The 24,417-nt window shown below is 36.6% G+C and overlaps 1 protein-coding gene across 15 annotated transcripts in view; it reads right to left on the bottom strand.

Annotated features, from left to right (window-relative positions):
- The window catches only part of LOC135220600 (E3 ubiquitin-protein ligase HECTD1-like), a 294,889-nt gene that overhangs the window by 35,293 nt on the left and 235,179 nt on the right, over nt 1–24,417 (bottom strand). For 14 of the 15 annotated variants that reach the window (XM_064257882.1, XM_064257881.1, XM_064257877.1 and 11 more), the window contains 6 exons: nt 17,344–17,540; nt 11,172–11,315; nt 10,677–10,812; nt 10,322–10,562; nt 4,568–4,794; nt 4,329–4,414 (listed from right to left, as the gene is read on the bottom strand). In XM_064257882.1, coding sequence (XP_064113952.1) covers nt 4,329–4,414; nt 4,568–4,794; nt 10,322–10,562; nt 10,677–10,812; nt 11,172–11,315; nt 17,344–17,540 — 1,031 coding nt within the window. The remainder of the gene's footprint in view (nt 1–4,328; nt 4,415–4,567; nt 4,795–10,321; nt 10,563–10,676; nt 10,813–11,171; nt 11,316–17,343; nt 17,541–24,417) is intronic. The other variant, XM_064257884.1, reaches the window with a different exon arrangement.

Raw genomic sequence — 24,417 nt, 5'->3', positions numbered from 1 at the left:
CTTAGTTAATCTGAGTAGTAGTTCTTAGCTTACTGTCCGAACTAACTGGTTGGGTATGCATGTGGTGGCTTGGACCAACTAATGGTTACAGTTTGGCTTTCGAACCTGCATTTATCTTGGATTAGTCCGAGTGGTACAATTCTTAGCTTAGCCGGGTCCGCTTAGCCTAAATCATAGGTTAGATGGTTCCGACATACGTACAAGTCAACTTAGCCTAATAGTGGGTTGATGACTTAACATGATCTGGTTGCTTGAACATGCCCGTACTATCTTAGGTTGTGCGAATTAGTAAGGTTATAAGTATAGCCGAGCATAGACTAGTGCCTAGGCTACCCATTCGAAACACTTTTACCACCTCAGCCTAGAAGGTTGTGGTTGTAGCCTAGCATGGATAGCCCAAACTTTCTTGAACGGCTTTATCCTAACCTAAGTCATTTAGTTTCTAGATTAAGCTAGTCTATACTAGCCTAGCCAAGTGTACATCTCAGATGGACTTAACCTACCCTAAGTGATGGAGGAGTTAGCCTAGCCTAATTAGAAGTGTCAACATAGCCTAACCTAACCAAACCAGGGTCCTAGACTAATTGGAAGAGTTAACATAGCCTAACCTATCCAAACCAAGCCAGGGTCAACCTGGTCTTGCCAACTTAAAATAAATTAATCAATTCTTAATTGACTATACCTACTTACACTAGTCCAAGTGGTTGTTGGCTAGGTTAACCTGGAATCTGCAAATGGGTCTCTTCCATACTGGTCTAGTTTCTATATTGAAGTCATGAACCTAATATAGAGGGTTCGAGCTTCAGTTGGCTAGAGCAAGGCATTAGTACCTCATCATATCTGGAAGGGGAAAGTGGGGAGTTTCCCATTCTTCAAGAGTGAGGTAGGGTGTAGTGACGTTTGGTACAATTCTGGGCTAGGTTACTCGAGAATAGCACCATGATGGTTTCTGGCAATATAGGATTTCCCTTGGAGGGTAACATATTGAACATATGCCCGTATATTGTAACGGGTCACCGCATAAGGTGTTTCGTGGTTGGGATCTTAGTTTTTACAAAAACACTAAGCTGTTTAATAGCTCTCCTAGAGCTGAGGGCTGGCCTGAAGGATTGGATATTTTTTTACATGGCTAGGAACCAATTGGTCACCTAGCAACGGGACCTGCAGCTTATTGTGGGATCCGAACTGCACTATATCAATAAATTATTTTATATCACCAGAAAGAAGTTCTCTGATTCCGCGTTGGCTGAGATGGGAGTAGGACCGCGGACCACCGGTTTGGCAGAAGAGTGCACAAACCACTCGTCCAGAGAGGAACTCTTATATTGGAAAAACCATGTAATAGCTGCCTCGGGGTTCACCCTTCGAGGAGCCTGAGGATTCCATATTCGATACTGGGAACATCCTGGAGGTTACGCAAACTCTAGGTTCTACCTGTTCCGCCATGTCCCGGATGGAAGGATGGGTTCCAGTAATTAAGGAGGACCCAGGATGAGTGACTGATAACTTTATCGTAGCACAATCATTGCTACCAGGTTCGTGTGGAGAAGAGGCACCACCGATAAGTAGAATTAATATCTCAAGGTCTGGAGGTTGACCAGTAATCCCTTTCCGACTAATAGTTCTCAGTTTTTGGGTGTAGAGTGTCACCTCAGACGTAACACGACTCCAAAGGTCGTTAGCTCACTTATACAGAATGACTCTTTGGCTGTGACTGCCTGCATAGTGGACATTTCTGTCCATTAAAGGCATTCGGTCAGTAGACAATGATCTGGTGGAGAGGTTGTCAGAACAGAGGGAAGAATCTCTGTAATTACAGGTTTACATGCATGGTGATATACATTGGACTGGTGATTGGGCATGTGAATATCGCTTCACACTGACTAATCTTCACATGAATCAGGAGCAGTGAACTGGATGGGGCACATAAGAACTCCGATCTGATAAGTGAAAACACACACTATATTAAGAGTAGCCTTGACGGACTACCACCAGGCACATACATCCGTCACGTTACAGGAAACTGACCGTGGATGGGGGTCTTCCTCTGACCTTGGTAGAGTGGGAGTACTCAATAACCAGTGTTTTGACGTAGACTCAAAAGTAGTCTGGAACATCAGTTCCAGTTGGCCCCGGAATCCGGGATAATGAGTCAATGCAGCACAGGTCATGATGACAGATACATTTCTTAGTCATGCTCAGTACGGTGTGAGTATGTGTAAGGGACCTTCAGCAGGGCCGGCTTTGAATTATCAAAGTACTCTGTGGTTATAGAAAGAACTAAGTCACCCAGAACATTAAGGTGGTAGAGTAGAGGAACAGGCCAAACAGAGGTGATCGGTCAAGCCTACTCCTTGTTTGTCAAGTTGTATCAATGAGGTAATACAGGAGAGAAGGTCATCAGAGGAATATGGGCCTCCTGGCATTTAAGAACATAACTTGGTTGTGATGAAACAAATCGACACTGAATAATAAGAAATACACAAGTGTAGAACATAATAAATGACAAAAAGTACATGCCTACAAAAGGTACCTAAAAGACAAATTTTTAATCAAATTGCATTTTTCATTGCTAACAAACCTGAGGTTCTTAAGCAATAGGATAAATCTTCAATCACCAGCTGGAAACCAGTTAAAAATAATCAAAGATTGTAAATGCAAGGAATCTGTGGCATCTGGCATCTGATGCCTAGCTGAGGTGGAAGCATGTTGAGAGAATGCATTTGAATCCAGTGATGCATCAGTCTCTCTTCCAACCCAGGATGAAAAATAAGAGGGGTGGCTACAGGTGGGCAGTCAATGTTAAGACACCAGATTTGTTGGCTATGAAAAATACAAGAGCGATTAAAAATTTGTCATTTGTTCATATGTGGAACAAACCTTCAGTCTTAACAATAAGTTACTCATACTTGGAGGGAAGTATGAGAATCCTGAACAGACTCTGGGTTCAGCACACACGATCATTCTTTTTTGAAATGAGATTGCTAAAGAAGACCTAAGACTTTGAGATGTTAGATATGTATTTGGATATCTAACCCTCGATCCACTGTTCAAATACAATGAAACATGACCAAATTCAATGCATTTATGGAAGTCATAGACAGTTGACCAGGAGGGAAGCTCGACATCATATATTAAGCCAACAACCCATCCAAGGTTGATAGCCTTGATAGGCCTAATGCCATCCACATCCCCTCCATCCTGTGCATATTGGGAGGCTGAAACATATGACATAGATGGTAATGCTGCCCCTCTCCCCACAGGGAAGACAGGAGCATAATTAGGTACAAAACCGCTCAACGACTCATCATTAGAAGAAACCGAAGGGGTATATGGGAAGCATCAAATACAGGTGACAAAACATGACAAATTTTTTAATCAATTTATATTTTTCATAGCTAAGAAACCTTAGTCTTAACAATAGGATAATCTTCTAGCACCAGCTGGAAACTGGTAAAAAAAAATCAGATTTTAAAGCAAGGAATCTGTGGTATCTGGCAACTCATGCATATGAGAGGTAGATGTTGGTCACTGACCAGGCTTAGAACCTCGTGATGCACCATTCTTTCTTTAATCGCCTTGGAGAGTATTATATCACTTTGCTCTTCTTCCCCCAAGCCAGTTTTTTTATCGAAGCCTGCACATCGTTCCATATTTATTCATCCCAGAAGTTCCATGGACAAATGTTTTTAGACATTTGGAGCAATATCATGAGTAGTCGGAACAAAAGCAGCTGAAGACGCTGGGACGTCCAAAGATGGCAGCGTCTCCTTTCTCTTGTACAGACCCTTTACATAAAACTTTTTCCATTGCTTCATTGACAAATTGAACATGGATTAGTAAGTGTATATACGTTTCCTTTTCACCTACTGCATGTTGGATGAGGATCCATAGACGCTAAAGTTAAAATCTCGAACAAGGAATCCCACTCACTCCAGGGCATACCCTTTGTTTCTTGCGAGACCCCAAATAAAGCTTCATTAGCGAGGCAACCCCCCCCCCCCCCCCCTGCAACTAAACCAGCTTTTAAAGAGATAGCGTAATCACGTCCTCTCTTAAAGGCAGTAAGGAAGTTACTGATGCTCTCAAGGGATGCACAAGGCACAGATGCCAATAGTTCCTGAATTACACGGATTTCCAGCTTGTGCTACCAGATTATAGTAATGTTAAGACCGAAGGTTTGTTTTGTATATGAAGAAAGATAATTAATTGTTGGTATGATTCTAATATACTAGGAGGAAAAAGCCTTCGTGTATATGCTAGCTTAAGAAACAGGTTTCAAGTAATTTGATAGTTTAATAGCTAACTCAATGCACTGGAATACTTACTTGTTGTACTAGTTTATTTCCTACTTTTTTGGATTCAAATTCTTCACATTTGACACCAAATGAACCCATTCCGGTAATTGCTTTCTCTGGAAATAATGAAAATTAATTTTGAAAATTCACATTAGTAACATTCCACTCTAGAATAAGATAAAATCTGACCATTTCAATGAATATATTAAGTTTTTCATAGCTGAAACCTTGAACAAACCTCTTAACTCTGTTACAATTACCAAACTTACCAGCTTGAACATTATCTTCACTGGCTAAAATAAATAACTGACGAAGAAGCTGTAAAACATCCTCAACAGATGGATCTCCAGATGAGCTGGTAATGGTAGTAGACAGAGATCCACTTCTAACAGCTTCAGTCAAAATGTTAGTGCGGGAACTACGGCGATGAAGCTGCTGAAGGCCAGAAGTCTCCCCTTCATTTCCCTCATCTTCTCTGGCTTCACCATATATAAGCCTACAAACATTAATAAAATGGTAATAAATGGTTTCAAAACTACAGTAATTACCAAGTACAAACCCTCCTCATTACAACAGGCTAAATATATATCAAGCACACCACCAGACCACGCAAACTTTAAGGCAGGCCAATTTCAGAAAAACAAACCACATTAATGGAAAGAGATATATGCAAATGCACAAGGTTGTTAGAAAAGAAAATTTCCCTACCTTCCACGGGAAGTTGAAAGTGACTATTTACAACCCTGTGTGAGTCCTCTTTTACAAGACACTCATAAAATATGGTAATTTTACTATGTTAAACATTTTTTTTTTTTTAAATTATATTTACAGCTCACACAATATCATAACAGGTAAGAACTAAATTAAGTAATAAATTGTGAGTTATATTTATTGTCAAATATTTATGAGACTTAACAAGATGGGGAGATGCAGTAACTTTCTGGGAGGTACTGTATACACTCACATATTATGCGCCTTTGGAAACATAATTTTGAAGCTAATTTTAAAGGGGTCGCTTCATACACGCGGTATAAAATTAGCTTACCGTCTATGCTTTCCAAAATCGGCCGATTGCGATAGTTACTACCGGAGGAAAACAGTATATCTTTTAAAAAGTTATGCTTTACTTGTAATTCACTATATCCAATAATATTATATGTATTCTCATATTACTATTGTATTTTAAAATACAAAAGAGGGATCGTGCGCCATTTGCATTATTTTGGTTTATACATGTTTAACTGTTCTAGACTAACCATCTTTGAATGTCCTTGAGACAAACCCCGAGGCTATAATTATAAGATTATAAGAGTTTTTCATTTCCAGGTACTTTAATATCTCTCGTCAGTGCCAAAGTAACTCCACACTTCAGTTCGGCCAAAACTTTGCCATATCGCATTCAAGCAACATTCAGTCATTGTTTCCTATCTATTATTTTGTCAGAGAGAGAGAGAGAGAGAGAGAGAGAGAGAGAGAGAGAGAGAGAGAGAGAGAGAGAGAGAGAGAGAGAGAGAGAGAGAGAGAGAGAGAGAGAATTTGTCTGTATACGATTGTTTATTTTCTCACTTGTCAAACTTACTCTGTTACGCTTTATTTCATATTTCCTTGCTCACCAATTTATTCTATACCTGCAATATCAAGAAATCAAGATGTGTAGAAGGGAGAACTGCCTCCAGACTGTACAGTGTGGATTTAAATGCACATGGAACTGGTTGAAATATTCGCAACAGCACCAAAATATGCCATGTGGATAGAAAATCTGACTGAGTTTCTTTTAATTGCATAAAAAAAACTATCAATCGTTAACCTATGTAATTTATTTAGAATTCTGAAAATATTTGATATCTGTAATGGGAGAAATGATTTTATCTCTGTTGTTGTAAATTTGGCAGATATGCGGAGATCAAACACGTGGGAGGACCAAAACACCCAAGCCAGAGAGCTCTGTTCATTTTGTAAATACTATAGTTGGGCGTGCTAGCCTTTCCCAATTCATTTGGATGTGCACTGCAGCTGTTGCTACTGCTAATCAAATTATGGCATTTTTCTTAATAATCCCAACATTTGACCATGGAAAATCCCAAAATTAACCAAAAATCTCAAGATCATAAAATAATTGACATATGCCAAGCCTTGAAGTCCTAAATATTTAATCTGTCTGTCCGTCTGTCTATCAGGAAAAGATACTGATAATTTGAATTGACAGTATCTTTCCTGAGAGAGAGAGAGAGAGAGAGAGAGAAGGGAGAGAGCGAGAGAGAGCGAGAGAGAGAGAGAGAAGGAAGGGGAGAGGAGAGAGAGAGAGAGAGAGAGAGAGAGAGAGAGAGAGAGGAGAGAGAGACGAGAGAGAGAGAGAGAGAGAGAGAGAGAGAGAGAGAGAGAGAGAGAGAGAGAGAGAGAGATATTTAACCAGTGGGCATTAGAACATATGCAGGCAGTGTGTTCATGCTTGTTAAAAAATGTGCAGTACGGGTAATTCATATCTGGAAGACAAAAAACACACATGAATTTTGTTGTTGTCAGTCGCATAGACTAAATTTACGTTAAAGCAGGGAACAAATCTTAACATTCCTCGAGAGATTAGAGAGATGAATCTCTCTCTCTCTCTCTCTCTCTCTCTCTCTCTCTCTCTCTCTCTCTCTCGTTCTTCTCTCCTCCTCCTTCCTCCTCTCTCTCCGCTCTCTCAACTATACTGTAAGTGTTAACATGAGTCTCTGAAACCAATAGGTATTAGCACACGCGCAACTGAATGTGTTTGTGTGTGTATGAGCATAGTACTGTTAAAATATGTGCTGTACCAACAGTTAATACCTACATCTTTAGAAGATAAAAACAAACAAAGAAATTTTGTTGTTGTTAGTTGCGGGGGTTATAAAGGGTGTGACCAGCAGACAGAAAGATTAACATTTTTCCAGAGATTAAAGAGCTGAATTTTGTTTTGAAGGTATGTAAACAGCGTTAGTAAATAGGTATCATCCTCTAAAGTTTTTTTTTTCTTTTTTCTTTTTGCGGAAGAATCTTCAAACCATTTTGCATTCAAAGTAATGAGAAGGAATCATTCTATTCTTCATGTAATCAGTAAAATACTTACACTATTAAAAACTAAAACTAAGTAGTGTATGCAAAACACACACATCATCGTCAGCTTCGAGTGTGTAAACGTTCATTCTAAGAAATTCACAGAGTAGTATAACCAACTCCTGATTGGCTGGTTGGTAGCCATGGAGATCTGTTATCTAGTGACTGCCCTCTGCTTCTGTTCTATTTATAGACATATGCCGTAGTTTGAACGTTACCATGATCGTGAATTTATGACTGCTGACGGCAAAAATTACTCAATAACTTTCTTAATATAATAATTTCTTCGCGAAAACAATGATATAATATGATCATTTGAACTTTAATGTATAGTGGTATGAAAAATACCACTGTGTCGTAGCGATGCGTCATCACTATAGTAGTATGAAAATACCACATTGTGTTGTAGCAATGCGTCATCACTAAGTGCAAAGTCTTTTCCCAGACCATCCTCAAAATTTTATGACTCTTCAACTTCAAGATCAATATGGTGAAATATATTTTATAGTCATACTTATTGTTAAAATTCACAATTTGAACTGCAAAAAATTATTATATTTTGATTGCTATGTACATATATTTTTTGCGTTTTATGTAATGTGTGTTTTGAAAATAATAGCTATTAGTGAACATATGGTATTAATTGTCCCACTATTTTATTATAGTAGGTGATCTTAATTATCTCGCATTCATTAACGTGCGATATTAACAGTATTATATTAATATTTATTTAAGCTGTAATTAATAAATAACAATAATGAAAAACAAAGGGAAAAAATGTTTTTGCTGCAGTAGTGATGTTTGTTTGATTATGCATCTAACCTCACATTTCCGAAATCTGAAAAATTCCAAAAACCAAAACATCGGATAAAAGACATTATGTACACGCACACAATGTCTACACATTTACCGATACCCATTGGTGAAAGATTGAAATACAGTATTTATTCCTGAGAGAGAGAGAGAGAGAGAGAGAGAGAGAGAGAGAGAGAGAGAGAGAGAGAGAGAGAGAGAGAGAGATAGAGAGAGAGAGGAGAGAGAGAGAGAGAGAGAGAGTAGAGAGACGAGAGAGAGAGAGAGAGAGAGAGAGAGAGAGAGGCATGGTATTTTTACAATTATTTTATTATCTTGGGATTCTTTTTTAATCTTGAGATTTTCTATTCAATTCTCGGGATTAGTTAGAAAATTACCGTAACTTGACTAGCAGCAGCACACATCTGAATGACTCGGCCATTAGCACGCTAAACCACCAACCTTATGAATTGACGCTCTCAGAAAAGGAACTCGCATGATACATGAGATACATAACAAAACCACTGTTTATTGGTGAAAATTTGGGGGTCGCATGATATGCGAGATCGCACGTTACTCGAGTATATACGGTATACATACATGTTTTTTCAAAATATTTCTTTGCAAAATTACAATTATTGCTGACATACACATGTTTTTTCAAAATATTTCTTTGCAAAATTACAATTATTGCTGACATACTATCATAAAAGATAGGAACTAAAACCAACAGCAATCACTGGGTATATTTATGACAAAATAAATAGACATCATGGGATGGAAAGGGGCAATACATGCCCCTATCAAGTCTCAAGGCATAATGATCTCCCTCTGTCCTGTGCTCAGCTACTACAGTTGCCACTAGTGCTATGACATCTTTCCCACTAAATTCATCAAAATCAAATGGAGCATAATATTAACTCTCATATGAGTTAGCCCATCCATCACTCAAATCCTATTAGTATAGATATTTGTGATGATGCCCATCCAATAAAGGCTAATATCATTACAGGCAGTTCCAGCTCATCGTTGGCATTGGTTTGACGAAATTTAGCTAATGACATTGTTAACCAGATTTTCAGCAAGGGTAAGTGGTTTATTGGCATTGGTAGGCAGTTTATTGGCACTGCTAAGTGTTTTAACGGTGTCGGAAGGCAGTTTACTGCGGCTGGTAAGTAGTTCATCGCCATCATTAACCGGTTTATTGGCAGTTACAGCGTCGTAAACGCCAACTACGTATTACAATAATTACTGCGATGTTCTGGTTAATGATAATTCTAGGTTATCAGAACCCCTGTCATTAACTGGGGACTGCCTGTATCATGATCAATACACAGTTTAATATGAGCACTGTGCTGACATTCTTCACACATATACAGCTAGCCTGAAGGGTTTGTTTTCAATGTATGTATTTTGGTCTTATTTAAACTTAAGTTCTCTTACTTTGGGATATACAGCACTTCAAGTTTTGTAGATGAAATTACATTTATGATGCAATTTTCATTTTATTATGCATATTTTCAACTATACAAGGATTTTGCTAGGAAAACCAAGGGATCTGTTATATGACCAACAATCAGCAGAATACCAAAACCCAACATCTGATTTAATGCTTTGATTTGCTACTGTCAGATTCATTGTTCCACAATGCCTACAATTTAATCATTATAAATATGAATTGTTTTACTAACAGGAGCAAGTAGGCTAGATTTAATTATAGTTAATACTGCTTTGGCTGCTTATCAGTTTCCCTGTTTCCTTTAATGTTCATATAGTATCCCCGTTTCCTTTAATAATTCAAAGGACTTATAAGACAGTCATTTTGATAGGCTTCCAAGGCATTAAAATGACACACTTAACTGCTGGCTGACAATATTGTTGAAAACTGAGTTTGTTATCTGTATTTTATGATGGATTAACATGTGCCTTATCTTTTTTCCAAATAAGTGCAACATGAAATGAGTTCCCACAGATAAAGCTTCTCTGTCTAATAAAGCAAAGCCTGGTCTAAGCTCACTACAACCTTAAATTTATACAAACTTCACTACACTGAAAAAATAAAAAAATACAGTAAACAATATTAAAAGCAGAGGCTACAAAGATACTCAAGAAAAAATTGGATTTGTTAACTTTAAAATGTTTTAAGAGCTTACGTATAAGTCGGCTCCCAAATGCGTCTGAGCTTCTCTTGGCGGGATGGAAAATTGGCAGCATGGACCAAAGTTTGGACGGCAGAAAATATAGTAGAAGTATTCTTTGTTATTGGTACATCTACATCAGGAATACCAGGCAAGTTTGGGCCTCTAAGAGTTAAACTCAAACGTGGACCACTTAATACTTCACTTGGAGAATCGTTAAGTTGATCTTCCGTTCCAGGTGCAGGGATCTCCAAGTCTGAAAAATATAACACTGAAGCTAACAAAAGACCTTAACTATTATGTAGTATATGGCAATGCAAACAATGCATTATTTAATTTCAGCATCTTTACTCCTTATTCAACTACTTACCCTGGGTCTGATTTACATTCGTTCTACCCGGTCTAGGATCAAATGCTGGTATTAAAGCTGGGAACTGTCTTTTAATCACAAAATCATCATCCCATCCTCGTCTCTTGCCGTTGCGCACCTGCACAAAATTCGTGATCTAAATTATTATTAGAGTATGATCAACACCATATGGACACAACTGTATAAGGTATGCAATTCTTTGAAAACTTTATTTGTCCAGTGTTTCAGTGTATGTAAGCTTAAAACAGAGTTATCCTCTACCCATACTATCCAAAAAGTCCCTTCCTCTACACATACTATCCAAAAAGCCCCTTAAACGTTATAGAAAATCTTATACATATACATGAAACATTGCACTGAAAATCTTACATAAAAGAAACATATCAATGTATTAACCATGGATAAAAACATAATTACTCAAAACAATTTTGACAAATTCACATAAATGTTTTCACTATCACAAGGATTTTACACATTCATTATTCATACACTGACTTCATAACATTCCTCTTCCTCTTCATAATCATCATCGTCATCATCATTATCATCCTCGTCATTTTCATCATCATCAGGATCAGGAAGTTCATCATCTGTAAGTTCTGCAAGGAGGGTACTGGCACGACAGCTTTCCAAGAAATCCTAAGACGACAAAAAATCTAGCCATTAGCATGTTAAAAATTACACAAATTTGAAACTGTAAAAAAGTTATAGACAACAGGCCATTATGACAACAGCCCATTATGAATCATAATACATAATATCTCACATTAAACTGAATAGATTACTATTAATATTGTTACTGCTGCAAGTACTTGAACCAGACCACCTGGCTATGTACAAATTAGCTCTCACAAGCCGACTCGAATTATGTCTATACATCATGATCAAATATAACTATCAAATTACAGCTGGTTAAAAAGTTAACCCTTAAATGCCGAAGGGGTATATTAAAAATCGTCTTCCGTGTGCCAAGGCGGTCTCGGAGTGAGCGCCAAAGCGGACAAAATTTTTTTTCAAAAAATCACAGCGCGCTTAGTTTTCAAGATTAAGAATTCATTTTTGGCTCCTTTTTTTGTCATTGCCTGAAGTTTAGTACGCAACCATCAGAAAAGAAGAAAATTATTATTATCATATATAAATAATGCCATATATGATAGCGCAAAAACAAAATTTCATATATAATTGTATTCAAATGATTGAATATTACTATACTGTAAGAGTATTAGCTTACAATTGCAGTTTTCGACCATATCTGACGAGTTAAAGTTGACTGAATGTCGAATTTTTTATATATTTTTTTTTATATGCAATTATTTCAGAAATTAGAAAAGCTACAACCTTCAAATATTTTTCTTTTTATTCTACATGAAATTGTGCACATTTTAATATATAAAACTCTATGAAATGCTTAATATGAAACGGAGCAAATATTCCGAGAATGCGACTTACGCATTTCGGAGATTTGTGGCGGAGAATCCGCGAGTGGAGGGAAGGAAAGTTTTTTTTTTTTTAATTCACCATAAACCTAAATATTGTGCAAGAGACTTCGAATTTGTTTCAAGTAGAATATAAATGACTGAATATTACTAGACTGTAAGAGTTTTAGCTTACAATTGCGTTTTTTTACCATTTCGGTAGAGTCAAAGTTGACCGAACGTGATTTTTTTTCTATTTATCATGATTTATATGCAAATATTTCTAAAATGAGAAAAGCTACAACCTTCAATTATTTTTAGTTGTATTATACATGAAATTGCGCACATTTTCATATATAAAACTTTATGTAACGGCTAATTTAAAATGGTGCAAAAATTACCACAATCGCACGTATGATTTTTTCGGAGGGGTTACCGCACGGACATATAGAAAATGTTATTTTTTTCATAAATTAACCATAAATCGAAATATTGTGCTAGAGACTTCCAATTTGTTGCAAAATGAAGGTAAAGGATTGAATATTACTAGAATATAAGATTTTTAGCTTACAATTGCATTTTTTGACCATTTCGGTAGTCAAAGTTGACCGAAGGTTGAAAATTTGTCACTTATCATTTCTTATATGAAAATATTTCATAACTGATAAAAGCTAGAACCATGGGTTGTTTTTAGTTGTATTGTGCAAGAAATTGCGCACATTTCCATATTAGTTGTATTGTGCAAGAAATTGCGCACATTTCCATATATAAAACTTTATGTAATGGCTAATTTTAAAAGGGTGCAAACATTACCACAATCGCATGTATGATTTTTTTCGGAAGTTACTGCACGGACGTAAGGAAAAAGTTTTTTCATAAATTCACCATAAATCGAAATATTGTGCTAGAGACTTCCAATTTGTTGCAAAATGAAGGTAAATGATTGAATATTACTAAAATATAAGAATGTTAGCTTACAATTGCGTTTTTCGACCATTTCGGTAGTCAAAGTTGACCGAAGGTTGAAATTTTGGCACTTATCGTTATTTATATGAAAATATCTCAAAACTGATAAAAGCTACAATGAGTATTTTTTGTTGTATTCTACATAATAATGCGCACATTTTCATATATAATATTCCATGTAACAGCTAATTTAAAATGGTACAAAAATTATGTCAAGTGACTAAATAAATTCCGAGATGTGTCACCGATACTTTTTAGAGCAGCAAGAAGAAATTCGCGCTTGCGCGTCTGCGTAACGATTTTAAACAAAACAACACCTTGATCCGTGAACTCCCAGCATCCACCAAGGTGCGTGATTCAAGAGTTTTTGGCTGGTAGACCTATAAGTATTTTTCCGCAAATTTAAAAAAAAACTTTTGTATGTCGACGTAAAATACGTCCACTCGGCGTTTAAGGGTTAATAATGTTAAGGGAAAATAGGATTCTAACAAAACAGGCAAAGGTACCCATTTCTCTTAAATTTTCTATATGAATTTCCATAATATTGAAAAATAAGTAAACTTTGGTTGAAAACAATAAGTGAAATGTATCCTTGATAGGTGTGGGACTTCATAAAACCAATTCTTATTTTCTTACAAGACTTAGAATGGTAACAGAGGGCAGATAAAAAAAAAAACTAACTCATCCTTGACAACTGTGCAACGAGAGTGAGGAGAGAATCCCTTTTCATTTTGGAAGTGAGAAAAAATTCACAATACGTAATACATCAACAACAAAAAAACATTCAAGAACTTAAAATTTCATGAAAAAACCATAACAATACAGTACCTTAACCCTTAAGAGGTGGGCTAAAAAAACTTTTATGCAACACCCCAGACCGAGCAAACTTTGAGGCTGGCCAATTTAAGAAAACACACATTATAATGGAAAGAGGAAGATATGCAATTGCAAAAGTTACGAAAAAAGATTCTAAATAATTCTCCCTACCTTCCACGGGAAGTTAAAAGCGAATATTTACAAAACCTTTTTGAGCCTCTTTTACATGGCAGTCACAAGCTTTACCAAGTTAATACATGATTTTTTAAAATCTTATTTAATTTTGTAAAATTATAATTACAGCTCACACAATATCATAACATATAAGAAGTAAAATCAGTAACAAATTCTGAGTTATATTTGTTGTAAATTATTTACATAAATTTACCTTGATTGATAAATGCAGTAACATTTTGGGATTTGTATACATGTTTTTTTCTAATATTTCTTTGTATTTTTCTTTGAAAAATTACAATTATAACTTGACATACTATCATAAAAGATGAAAACTAAAACCAACCCCAACTCATGGGCAAATTTAAGAGCAAATATACAAAGACGTCTTGTGACAAAGCGAAGGACAACATGCCTCCAAGTCAAAAACACAACTGACTCACATGACTCCTACAAACGTTGTGCCAAGCCAGTCTAAAAGTTGCCATTAGTAAATATATAGGCCACTGAAGTAATGGAACCTCTTTCCTGCCTGATTCCTACATATCGAAGGCATGTTACAGTATATTGATACTTGCCATGTTGTTACTCCTATGATGATATCAGTCCATTAAGGGTTAAGGAAATTTGACAGAATTTGCCTTTGCTTGGCAAAATTGCCAGCATCACTTTTAATTTGGGGCAATTTAAACCATAAGTTCTTCTGTAAATTTTAAGCACAAATTTACAGTTATACTATTATACTTGGATACTTTTTACAAGAAGTGCGCCAGTGTGACTGTTTATAAGAACATGTCCAATGTCTTCTGTCCCCTTTTTCATTATCTTTCCTATCTTTTTCTCTGACTAACTGCTAGTCACAGGACACCACCACTTTCTGCTGTGTCTTCCCTGAATTCTCCCACCACACACCAGTTGTTAATCATGACATTCTACATAATCGCCTTAACAGAATCTCCGCTTTCCTTTCAGTGCCCTGCTATCACTTTCCATATTCTACATCCTATACATATAAGGATCTCATCATGTGGGCTATTCATCAAATATCCAAAGGTCAAACTAGTACATATGGCGAAATTTAAGAAGAAAAAAAATTGCCTAAATATTTTTTTTATATGAGTTCCATATGTCCAGCTCAACTCTTTTCATTTGTTACAACAAGGATCATTACTTAATATGTTCTGGCATTTATATTTTACAATAAGCTTCAAGGTTGTTACATTATCACTAATAACAAAATCTATGTGTGATCTCGTCATAGTAGTTGGAGCTTTGGTTGCATTTATATGTACCTACATAGACACTAATCCAACATATTTCTACATTTTTACCAGCACCAAATCTTTACAGTGAAAATTTTACTTGTTGTGACAGGGTATTTTTTTTTATTATGTACAATTTTGAAAGGTCATGATGACAGATGGCACAAGTATTCATTATTTTTAGCAGATTACAAACAAGCAGCAGCATCCCTCCACTTCAATACCATGCTTGTCAAGCAGACTTCCTGATAAAGAGGATGGAAGCATGAATTAGCTAAAGAACCATCCCTCTGGCTTTTGCCAGTCCACCCAGGGCTTTAGTCCCCTTTGACAGATAGATGACCCACCTAGGGCAAACACAATTTTTAAGTAGAATTTCTCATTCAAATTGATCTCTAGCAAAAAGAGGGCAGCTGATACACGAGAAAATAAGGGAGGGGATTCATTGCAATGACCCTCATTACATCTAAAGGGTAACACCATTGCAATGACCCTCATTACATCTGAAGGGTAACACACACATGAGCTGTTCTAGAATTTATAACACCTGTTAAGGTGCTAGGCCTTCTATGAAGAATTATAAGTGCAGGGTACCCAATGGGATGATCATCTCTACTTATTCATCAGTCTTCTAGGCTAAGCTTAATGTCCTTAAGGACATTGGAAAGTAATTCAGTTACTGATTGGTATAAGCCATGAGAGACAATCATTTTTGTCTGGTTCCATCTGTGTTACCAAGGGTGTTAACAAGAAAAATACCACAAAAACAAACTTCATCTCAAGATCCTCATCCAGATTCCCCAGAACACCAACCCTATCTGCATCTTCAGCAGTCAGCAGGGGTTATGTGCAATTGCTTAAGAGGACCAGCAGCAGGAACCATTGAGATAGCCTAGATGAAAGAATCTGGCAATCCTGAGGCATCCTGTCTGGGGTAGTGGGGGCTAAATGGATCAAAGGACCCAAAGAGCAGGAGAAGGCAATACCTTACATGGAAAGGCAGCCATCAAAAGTGGCTGAGGAACAAGGAGGCAGTATCTTCTATGAAGACTAATGGCTCAGCAAATCATGTTGCTTGATAGAGGTCGCATGATACTGAAAAGCCATTGGAGGAGGATTCTTAGCAAGGATATCTAAGGATCCTTGAAAAACTTATGTCCATTTCTAGGCAAAAACGATACACTACTCAACTGCCAAATCCCAGCATGCCAACTGCTTTGAGCATATCTGCCCTTATCATATCTGACATAGACAGAGATTGTAGTTCATTGATAAGTTATAAGCTTGTTCATGGTACTTTCTGTGAGGCATATTAACATTTACACTAAGAATGAAGCCCCCCTCCCCCCCCCGCACAAACACACACACCATCAAAACATTATAAATTCCAATCACACAACATTACTAAATAAAAAGTAGCTATTCATTGAGGATACACATCAAGTATGCAGTCCCCTGGTTACAGAGGGGGTTCTGTTCCAGTGGTGAGCTGCAAGTCAGAAAATACATTCGGAACATTCACACATAAGCATGATAATCGTAGTTATGGCAAAGAGCTCCCACATTGCTCATGATCAAGCACAGATGCCAATAGTTCCTTGCATCCACAATTTTTATGAATTTTGCCAGTTTTCCAGCTAGCACTAGAAGATTTAGCCTAATGTAAAGACTGAAGGTTTGTTTCTTTAAGAACAAATAGTCTGCTAATCAAAGATATGGGCCTGGCTTCTCAATGAGAATCTGTTGGTTTTTACCATGCTTCAATAAACTTTTCTGGTCTATAACTATTTATAAAATTGTATTGCGGTAAGTATGGTTTTGCTAATATACGCAGTTAGTTGTTTAACTACATAACTGATAAATACCTTCATCAGGGGGTAATTGCACGAGAGAAAATTTCATGGAATGGAGAAGTAAGATTTCAATACAAATGAATAACAGACATGGTGTAAAGTAGCAGGAAGAGATAAGTTTGTTGCAATGCTGACTTACAATAGAAGGGAAACTGTGGGTAGAAAAATTAATTTTACTCACTTCGAGACTAACTTGCTCTGAGTCACTGGACGTAGAGGTAAGGCTCATTGTCAAGCCATGTGGGAAAGAAGAAAGGTTTGTAGATGGCTGATTGGTTGTAGAAGATGCTGTGGCACCTGTGGTTGTTGTAGAGGTAGTCGACGTTGTGCTTGAAGTCAAAGTTGGATAACTCTGTGCTGTACTCAGGGGGCCAGATCCTGGATTGAAAATAAAAAATATAACTACCAAATAAAATTCCCACAAATTAATACAATGCCTCAGACTCAACGCTTGCTTACGTTTACATATAGTTTACACTACACAAATTAATGCTAACATCCAGTTTTCATTGTGACCACGTACACCATCTGTAGGAATGTCAAATTAATGGTCTATCTAAACTTTTTCAAAATAACTGAAGAACCACCAAAGCACAAGCATCTCACCTGAAATTAACATCTTTAAATTAATATTAGTTGCAATTTTCAGTCAAAAGATTTTAATTATTTTTTAAAATTCTTATAATACTCCCCCTAGTGGTGGCAAGATTTAATAACCATTTTGATCCTAGAAAAAGGAGAGATTAGTGTGCAACCATACCAACTGTTTAGGTTTCCTGGGGCCATCCTGCCACTGTATGGGTACTAAACTTATTATACCGAGGCCAAGTCCCATTATTCAAATCTCCAGGCTCAAGAAAAGGTTCCATTCTCTAAAGATTTGAAAATGCAGCAACGTAAAATAAAAGAGGGTGACTGATAAGTGAAGGTGAAGGAGACAAAAGGGAAGTAGTTACACATTTTACACTGAAAGCCATTCAACCAGAGTTGCAAGGAGCCAACAAAGAACCATAATGCCACCTACGGGCAATTAATTGGTAAACCCTAAGAGGATGCATACATTCTGCCCAACTTTCAAGGCAGCAAGGACCTGAATGTATATGAAGGTGTGGACATGAATGAGCATGCCCCCACTGCCAAGGGAACTAGCTGTGGCACAAACATGGGACATTATTAAAAAGACTTGCAATGGTTATGAGTGATGATGAAAATGTCAAAGGAGTTACAGCAATAGAAACTATTAACACAGTACTTCATTCTATTCATTCAGGTTCACATATACAACCAAGATCATTCATTCATCTTTTAACCTTCTGATTACAGAAAAAATATCCTCTTTCACTTACATAGTAGCAAGTGCACACCAACACATTGCTCAATAATACAGGCAGCCCCGGTTATCGGTGGGGGTTCCATTTTTGGCCAGGTGCTGATAAGTGAAAACCGTCGTTAACCAAAACTCGGCGATTTATGGCACTTATGGCATAGTTTCGGTTAATGGTGCCTCTGTTAGGTATGTTAAGGTGCCATAACTGTTTTTGGCACCTTATGGCACTGAACCAAAACTGCCTGTTATGGTGCCATAAATTGCCAATTTTATGGCAATAGATAAGCGCCATAAAACTGGATCGCCATTAACCAAGTCGGCCAATAACCAGGGACATCCTGTATTCATAGCAGTGTAATGTATTCTAAAATCAATGCTCCAAAGTTAAATAAATAGTAAAAACTGGAAGATACACCACGTTCCAATAAGTATGAACAGTGATGGCTACATAAAAGTTTAAATAGATAAAAATAATCATGAATGAAAATCAGTTCAAGAAAACTGCGCAAACAATATTTAGAAACCCACTGCAGAATTTAATTCCCACCATTCTCTTTCATATCTAGTAACATTATGGACTCTGCCATTATTATAATATACAGTGGAACCTCTACATATGAAAGTCCTTACGTACGAAAAATTCAGGTTACGAAAGCAAAGACGAAGATTTTTTTGTTTCTGTGTACAAAAATAATTCAGGTTGTGAAAGGATAAAGTCCGAAATTCACCTGGGCCGCCGAGAACACTTTTAAAACTAGCGCGCCGCCAAATCAGTAGACTCGCCACCATCCTCCCGCTCTCCCATTGGCTCTTGATGCTAGTCACTGCCGTAAGATCCTGTTCTCCTATTTGTCAGCATCTGTCCCATCATGCCTCTATGTAAAGGCATTCCTTGATCATTTATTGCGGCAGCGTTATCGTAAACGCCTGGAATTTGTTCATTCACATATATTTCGATTGTTAGCATAAATTCGTGCTAGTGATTTCGCTTTCGTTGTAATGTAAGTTACTTTATTGTTGTGTATGAAATTAATTACTAACGTTATTAGCCATGGGTCCCAAGAATGTTGAAGTTCACGGAAAGAAGAGGACACTTTCTATGGAGAACGAAGATGGAGATAATCAAGAAGTGTTAATGTTTTCTGCCATTTTTTAATGTTTCATAAAGTTAAGTGTTCATGTTTTTCTGCCATTTGTCCTCCTCCTGTCGCCACTTTCGGACATCGCCTCACTCGAAAGGTAAGATTCCAAAATTTACTACATACGTATGTACATGTGTACGTACAGTCTTTCTTGTACCCTGTACACTAATACACATTATTTACAGGTACAGTCATGGTTATGTTAGGTATTGAATGGTCCAAATTGTTGTATTTCATTGTTTATTGGTCAACTTAGCCTTAGTATAAAATTTACTGTGGTGTTTTTGTAGGGCTTGGAACGAATTAGGCAATTTACAAGTAAAACATAGTTCTAGATACGAAAAAATCAGGTTACGAAGGCCGCTTTGGAACGGATCAATTTCGTAACCTGAGACACTACTGTACTAGAATTATGATGTCCTGGCAACTAGCTAAGATTATCCCAGTGAATTTGTAGTTAGCTGGAGATAGCTAATGAAGCTAAGTTCAAGAAAAGTGCACAAACAATATCTAGAAACCCACTGCAGAATTTAATTCCCACCATTCTCTTTCAAATCTAGTAACATTATGGACTCTTGCCATTATTATAATACTAGATTTATGATGACCTGGCAACTAGTTAAGATTATTCCAATGAATTTCTAGTTAGCTGGAGATAGCTAATGAAGCCAAGTTAACAATCAGAATAATTTTCCTAGGCCTACTTGTGTCCTCTTTTCACATCACAGATACCTTCCCAATTACAGCATTTCTATTGGAGGGTTTACAGCATTTCTATTGGAGGGAAAAAAAAAATCTTGCAGTAAAGACAATACCAGATAACTATTCATTAATGTTTGGAATGTTTTGCTATTTGTGGAACTATGAAAGCATGATGTCAGATGTATTATTTACTGAGAAAATAAGCTCTGGAGATTGAAAGGCTGTCGATCACAAAGTACTGAAGGCATTATTTTTTAAGCTTCTGTAATTTAATAATTTAAGCCCTTATTTCACCATGGCATCCCCTCCCACAATAAAAAAAAAAAAAAAAGTCTATATCTTGGCAATGGTTGTTAACTAACTCTGCAACTAGTTTACACTAATATACATAATATACACACACACACACATTATATATATATATATATATATATATATATATATATATATATATATATAGATATAAAATACACACAGCATTTACTAACTGTTTTCAGCCCATTAACCCTTAGGATTTTTGTGAAAATTAAAAACCCATCAATGATACACACACCTGGTTCTGGATTGCTGCTTCTGAGTGCAGATAAACAGATCTTTGGTCCATACAGTGTTTTTTGTCAGATTTTTGGGGAATACTAAAGTTTTGTCAGGTATTTGGGGCATAGCAAGCTTTGTCAGATTCTGGGGGCATACTGAAGGGTAGGTCAGATTTTGGGGGGCATACTGAGTTTTCTCAGATTTTTTGGGGGCATAGAGTATTTTGTCAGATTTTTGGGGGGCATACTGAGGGTTTTGTCGGATTTTTGGGGCATGGTGAGGGGACAAAAATGGCAATAATGAACATTTAAGTACGAGGACATTTGTTGCTCCTTTCCACCATATTTTGCATGAAAAACTTAGTACTGTATACTTAAAGATTTGGTTGATTTGATAAGCTTGCAGGGTCTTAAATGGCAGGATAACACAGAGAAATAATAGGAAACTAAGGTGGGAGATGAAGACTACTGGGGACATATCCTTTGTACATCCCAGGAAGAATAGTACCAGATAATATCAGCCAGGCTAATCTTGGTAGCACAAGAGAAGTCTGAGACTTGGACCAATGTAGACAGGAACACATGATGGGAAGCTTGAGACTAGTGTGGAATTGTAAGTTAAAACACTGGAGACAAAACATCAAAGAATTTCCGAGAACCTGTGTGATGCATAGCATTTGAAGCAATGATAAGGATTTATGTTCCCTTTAATATTAGTTACTAATAGCTGTAAAGTAGTCAACATCTACAACACCACAAGCTAAATATCATGACCTTTATTACAACATAGCTATGGCCTTTTTCATAGAAGGTGCAGGTGATCTGACTTCATTGTAAGAAAACAGCACCTTATATTGCCATCAACTACTGAAAGAAAAAGAGGAAAAAAAGTTTGTCATTATCTGTTCACAGATTCACACCCATTAATAAAGCTGCTGATATACACGAAGCAGAAATTAAGTACGGATTAAGCAGCATGTGGGTTGATGCTTCTCTAGTTATAATCTCCATTTCTCTCTTAGTAAATCTCAAGAAGATTCCAGTCCAGCACGTTATGTACTACTATCCAGGGCCACATGTGACCTTAATAACAGAAACATGCTGAATGTTTACATAAATTAAACCTGAAATATAAGAGAAAACACTTAATCTTAATAAAAAGTTAAAAATAAAGTTAACAATAGCCATGTTGAATCTGAGGCAATGTAGAAATGCAACTACATAATAACAAAAAGGTTAACAATTTTTACTAATGTACACCAGTGATGAAAGGGATTTTGAGCTCAAAACCACAATAAACTGGTTACAGTATAAAAAATAATCACTATTTCCATGCCCTCAATAAAATATTTAGCATAAAAATTGTAAAGCATAAAACCTCATTCATTTAATGCTTCATTACCATTCTTCATTCTAAATTTTATCAAACACATACCACACACACTAGAACCACCTACAAAATGCACATAGCCATAGAAAGGTAGTAAGTGTCTATAAACTATATTGGGAATTGCACATTACACAAATTTGGAACTACCTCTATAAATATACATACAATAAAATCAAAGACATTTCACATCTAAATTTACAGAAACACCATTTAAAAACACTAGTATAGCTTTGACATGATAAATCAATGACTATTCAAATCAGTACTGTCTACAGCAACTACAAACAACTCAAAAGTCAACAAACCAAGGACAAGCACAACATTTTGAAATCATGAAAATTAAAGATAGTTACAGAAAGTCTTGTAGTCTAAATTTCTATTCACTCTCAATAGACATTCTTAGTGTCTATGCTTTATTTGCAATTCTTAATATAGTAACTTAAGTTTGCTCTCAATTTTTGATGAGAGAGAGAGAGAGAGAGAGAGAGAGAGAGAGAGAGAGAGAGAGCAGAAGAGAGAGGGCAGAGAGACGAGAGAGGAGGAGAGAGAGAGAGAGAGAGAGAGAGAGAGAGAGAGATTAATTAATAATAAGGAAATCTAATACCATATGTATATACTGAACAACATAATAGTAGTAGTCATGGTCTAATGTTGAACAGAATTTTACACAATTAGTCTAAGAATTGAATAAATCCACAATCACATTTTGTGGAAAAAAAGTAATATTGGAACTTGCATGCTCATGATAAAAAGGTAAGGACCATCCTCTCATCCTCCCTCTCAAGGATGAGAGGGCGAGATATATCAAGAATTCCCTATTGGTCTACAACCCTGTTTTCAAGACTGATTTTCACTCCAAGCTACAAACCTCTGCATTCCTAGGGCTATTTGAGAGTACATGGAAGAATTCAGGCGTGAAGTATAAAGAACAATGATCGAGACTGATAACACTTTACTATCTGAAACAGCTTTGAAAAAAAAAACAACCTGAAAAGGTAAGATCACTAATTCTACTCTCTTGAATTGACTAACACTAATTTTTTCGTGTCGCTAAAGCCTGATACTGACCATAGTGTTAATTATTTCTCCTGTCAACTAAGTATGCGGGATCAGACATATTCTGAATTACTTCCTTGAATCCTGTCATGTGGTGAAATACTATATCCAATAAGCATTGAGAGCACAAGATGCATGCAAGTCAACTGCTGGATACAAAGGGACAAGTTATCCATCAAAATATCACCAAAGGAATGTCTTAATCTGGTTAGCAAACCTTCCTTTTTTTCTTTCTTTAAATGTTCAGCTGACAACTCTATTGGACAGAGTCAATAAACTATAAACTAAAGAGGGGTCCAAAGGGAATAGGCCAGCTGAGCAAGGAAGTTAAAGGAAGATAAACAAATACAAGAGAATAGAAAAGAAACAGATACATCAGCAGTAAATAGGAATGAATTTGTTGCTTGCTTTAAACATGTGGAGGAAGGAGGTAGCAAGGGGGGATACAAGTGGATCAACATCTGCACTAGAAGTCAATAATTCCACTGATCAACTGGCAAGTTTGAAGGTTAGCATCACCAGTGCAACCTATGTAAGTGGAATATTCTTTCTGACAATGACCTGAGTAGCCTTAATTATCTTCCTTTACCATATTTGCTTTTGGATATTTAATGAGGAAAGACAAGCAAAGCCAATATAATCTTTAACTTGGTCTAAAAAATTTATCTCTAAAACCTTTATTAGCTTGTCAATTAAACCTTTCACATATACTCAACCAACAGCCAAGGGCCTACTAACTACTAACTTACATTTTGAAAAGACCTGTCAAGTTTTATGTGTATGCATTATGCTAATGTAATTGGCCACAGTGTATGAGAAAGTAATTATTGAGGACCCAGATCAAATGTTAAAAAAAGCCATTAACTACCAATGAAAGCGCCTACAGTGGACTCCTCCACACAAGAATACGACCACCTATCCATCCCAGCTATCAAGAACTTTGTATCAAATTTACAACAAAGGCCTAAATATAAACTGCAATCCTTCTCTCAGTACGATATTTCCGGGAGGAAGTGTCAAGGTTCACCACACAGCAGACAACCTACTAAGACGGTACCTAGGGGATCCACAGAAGAGGATGTGGTAAAAAGATATTCAAATT

The sequence above is a fragment of the Macrobrachium nipponense genome, chromosome 2 (genome assembly GCF_015104395.2).
Source record: "Macrobrachium nipponense isolate FS-2020 chromosome 2, ASM1510439v2, whole genome shotgun sequence".
NCBI lineage: Eukaryota > Metazoa > Arthropoda > Malacostraca > Decapoda > Palaemonidae > Macrobrachium > Macrobrachium nipponense.
The sequence above is the reverse complement of the archived record's forward strand: the minus strand, read 5'-3'. Positions and strand labels throughout refer to the sequence as shown.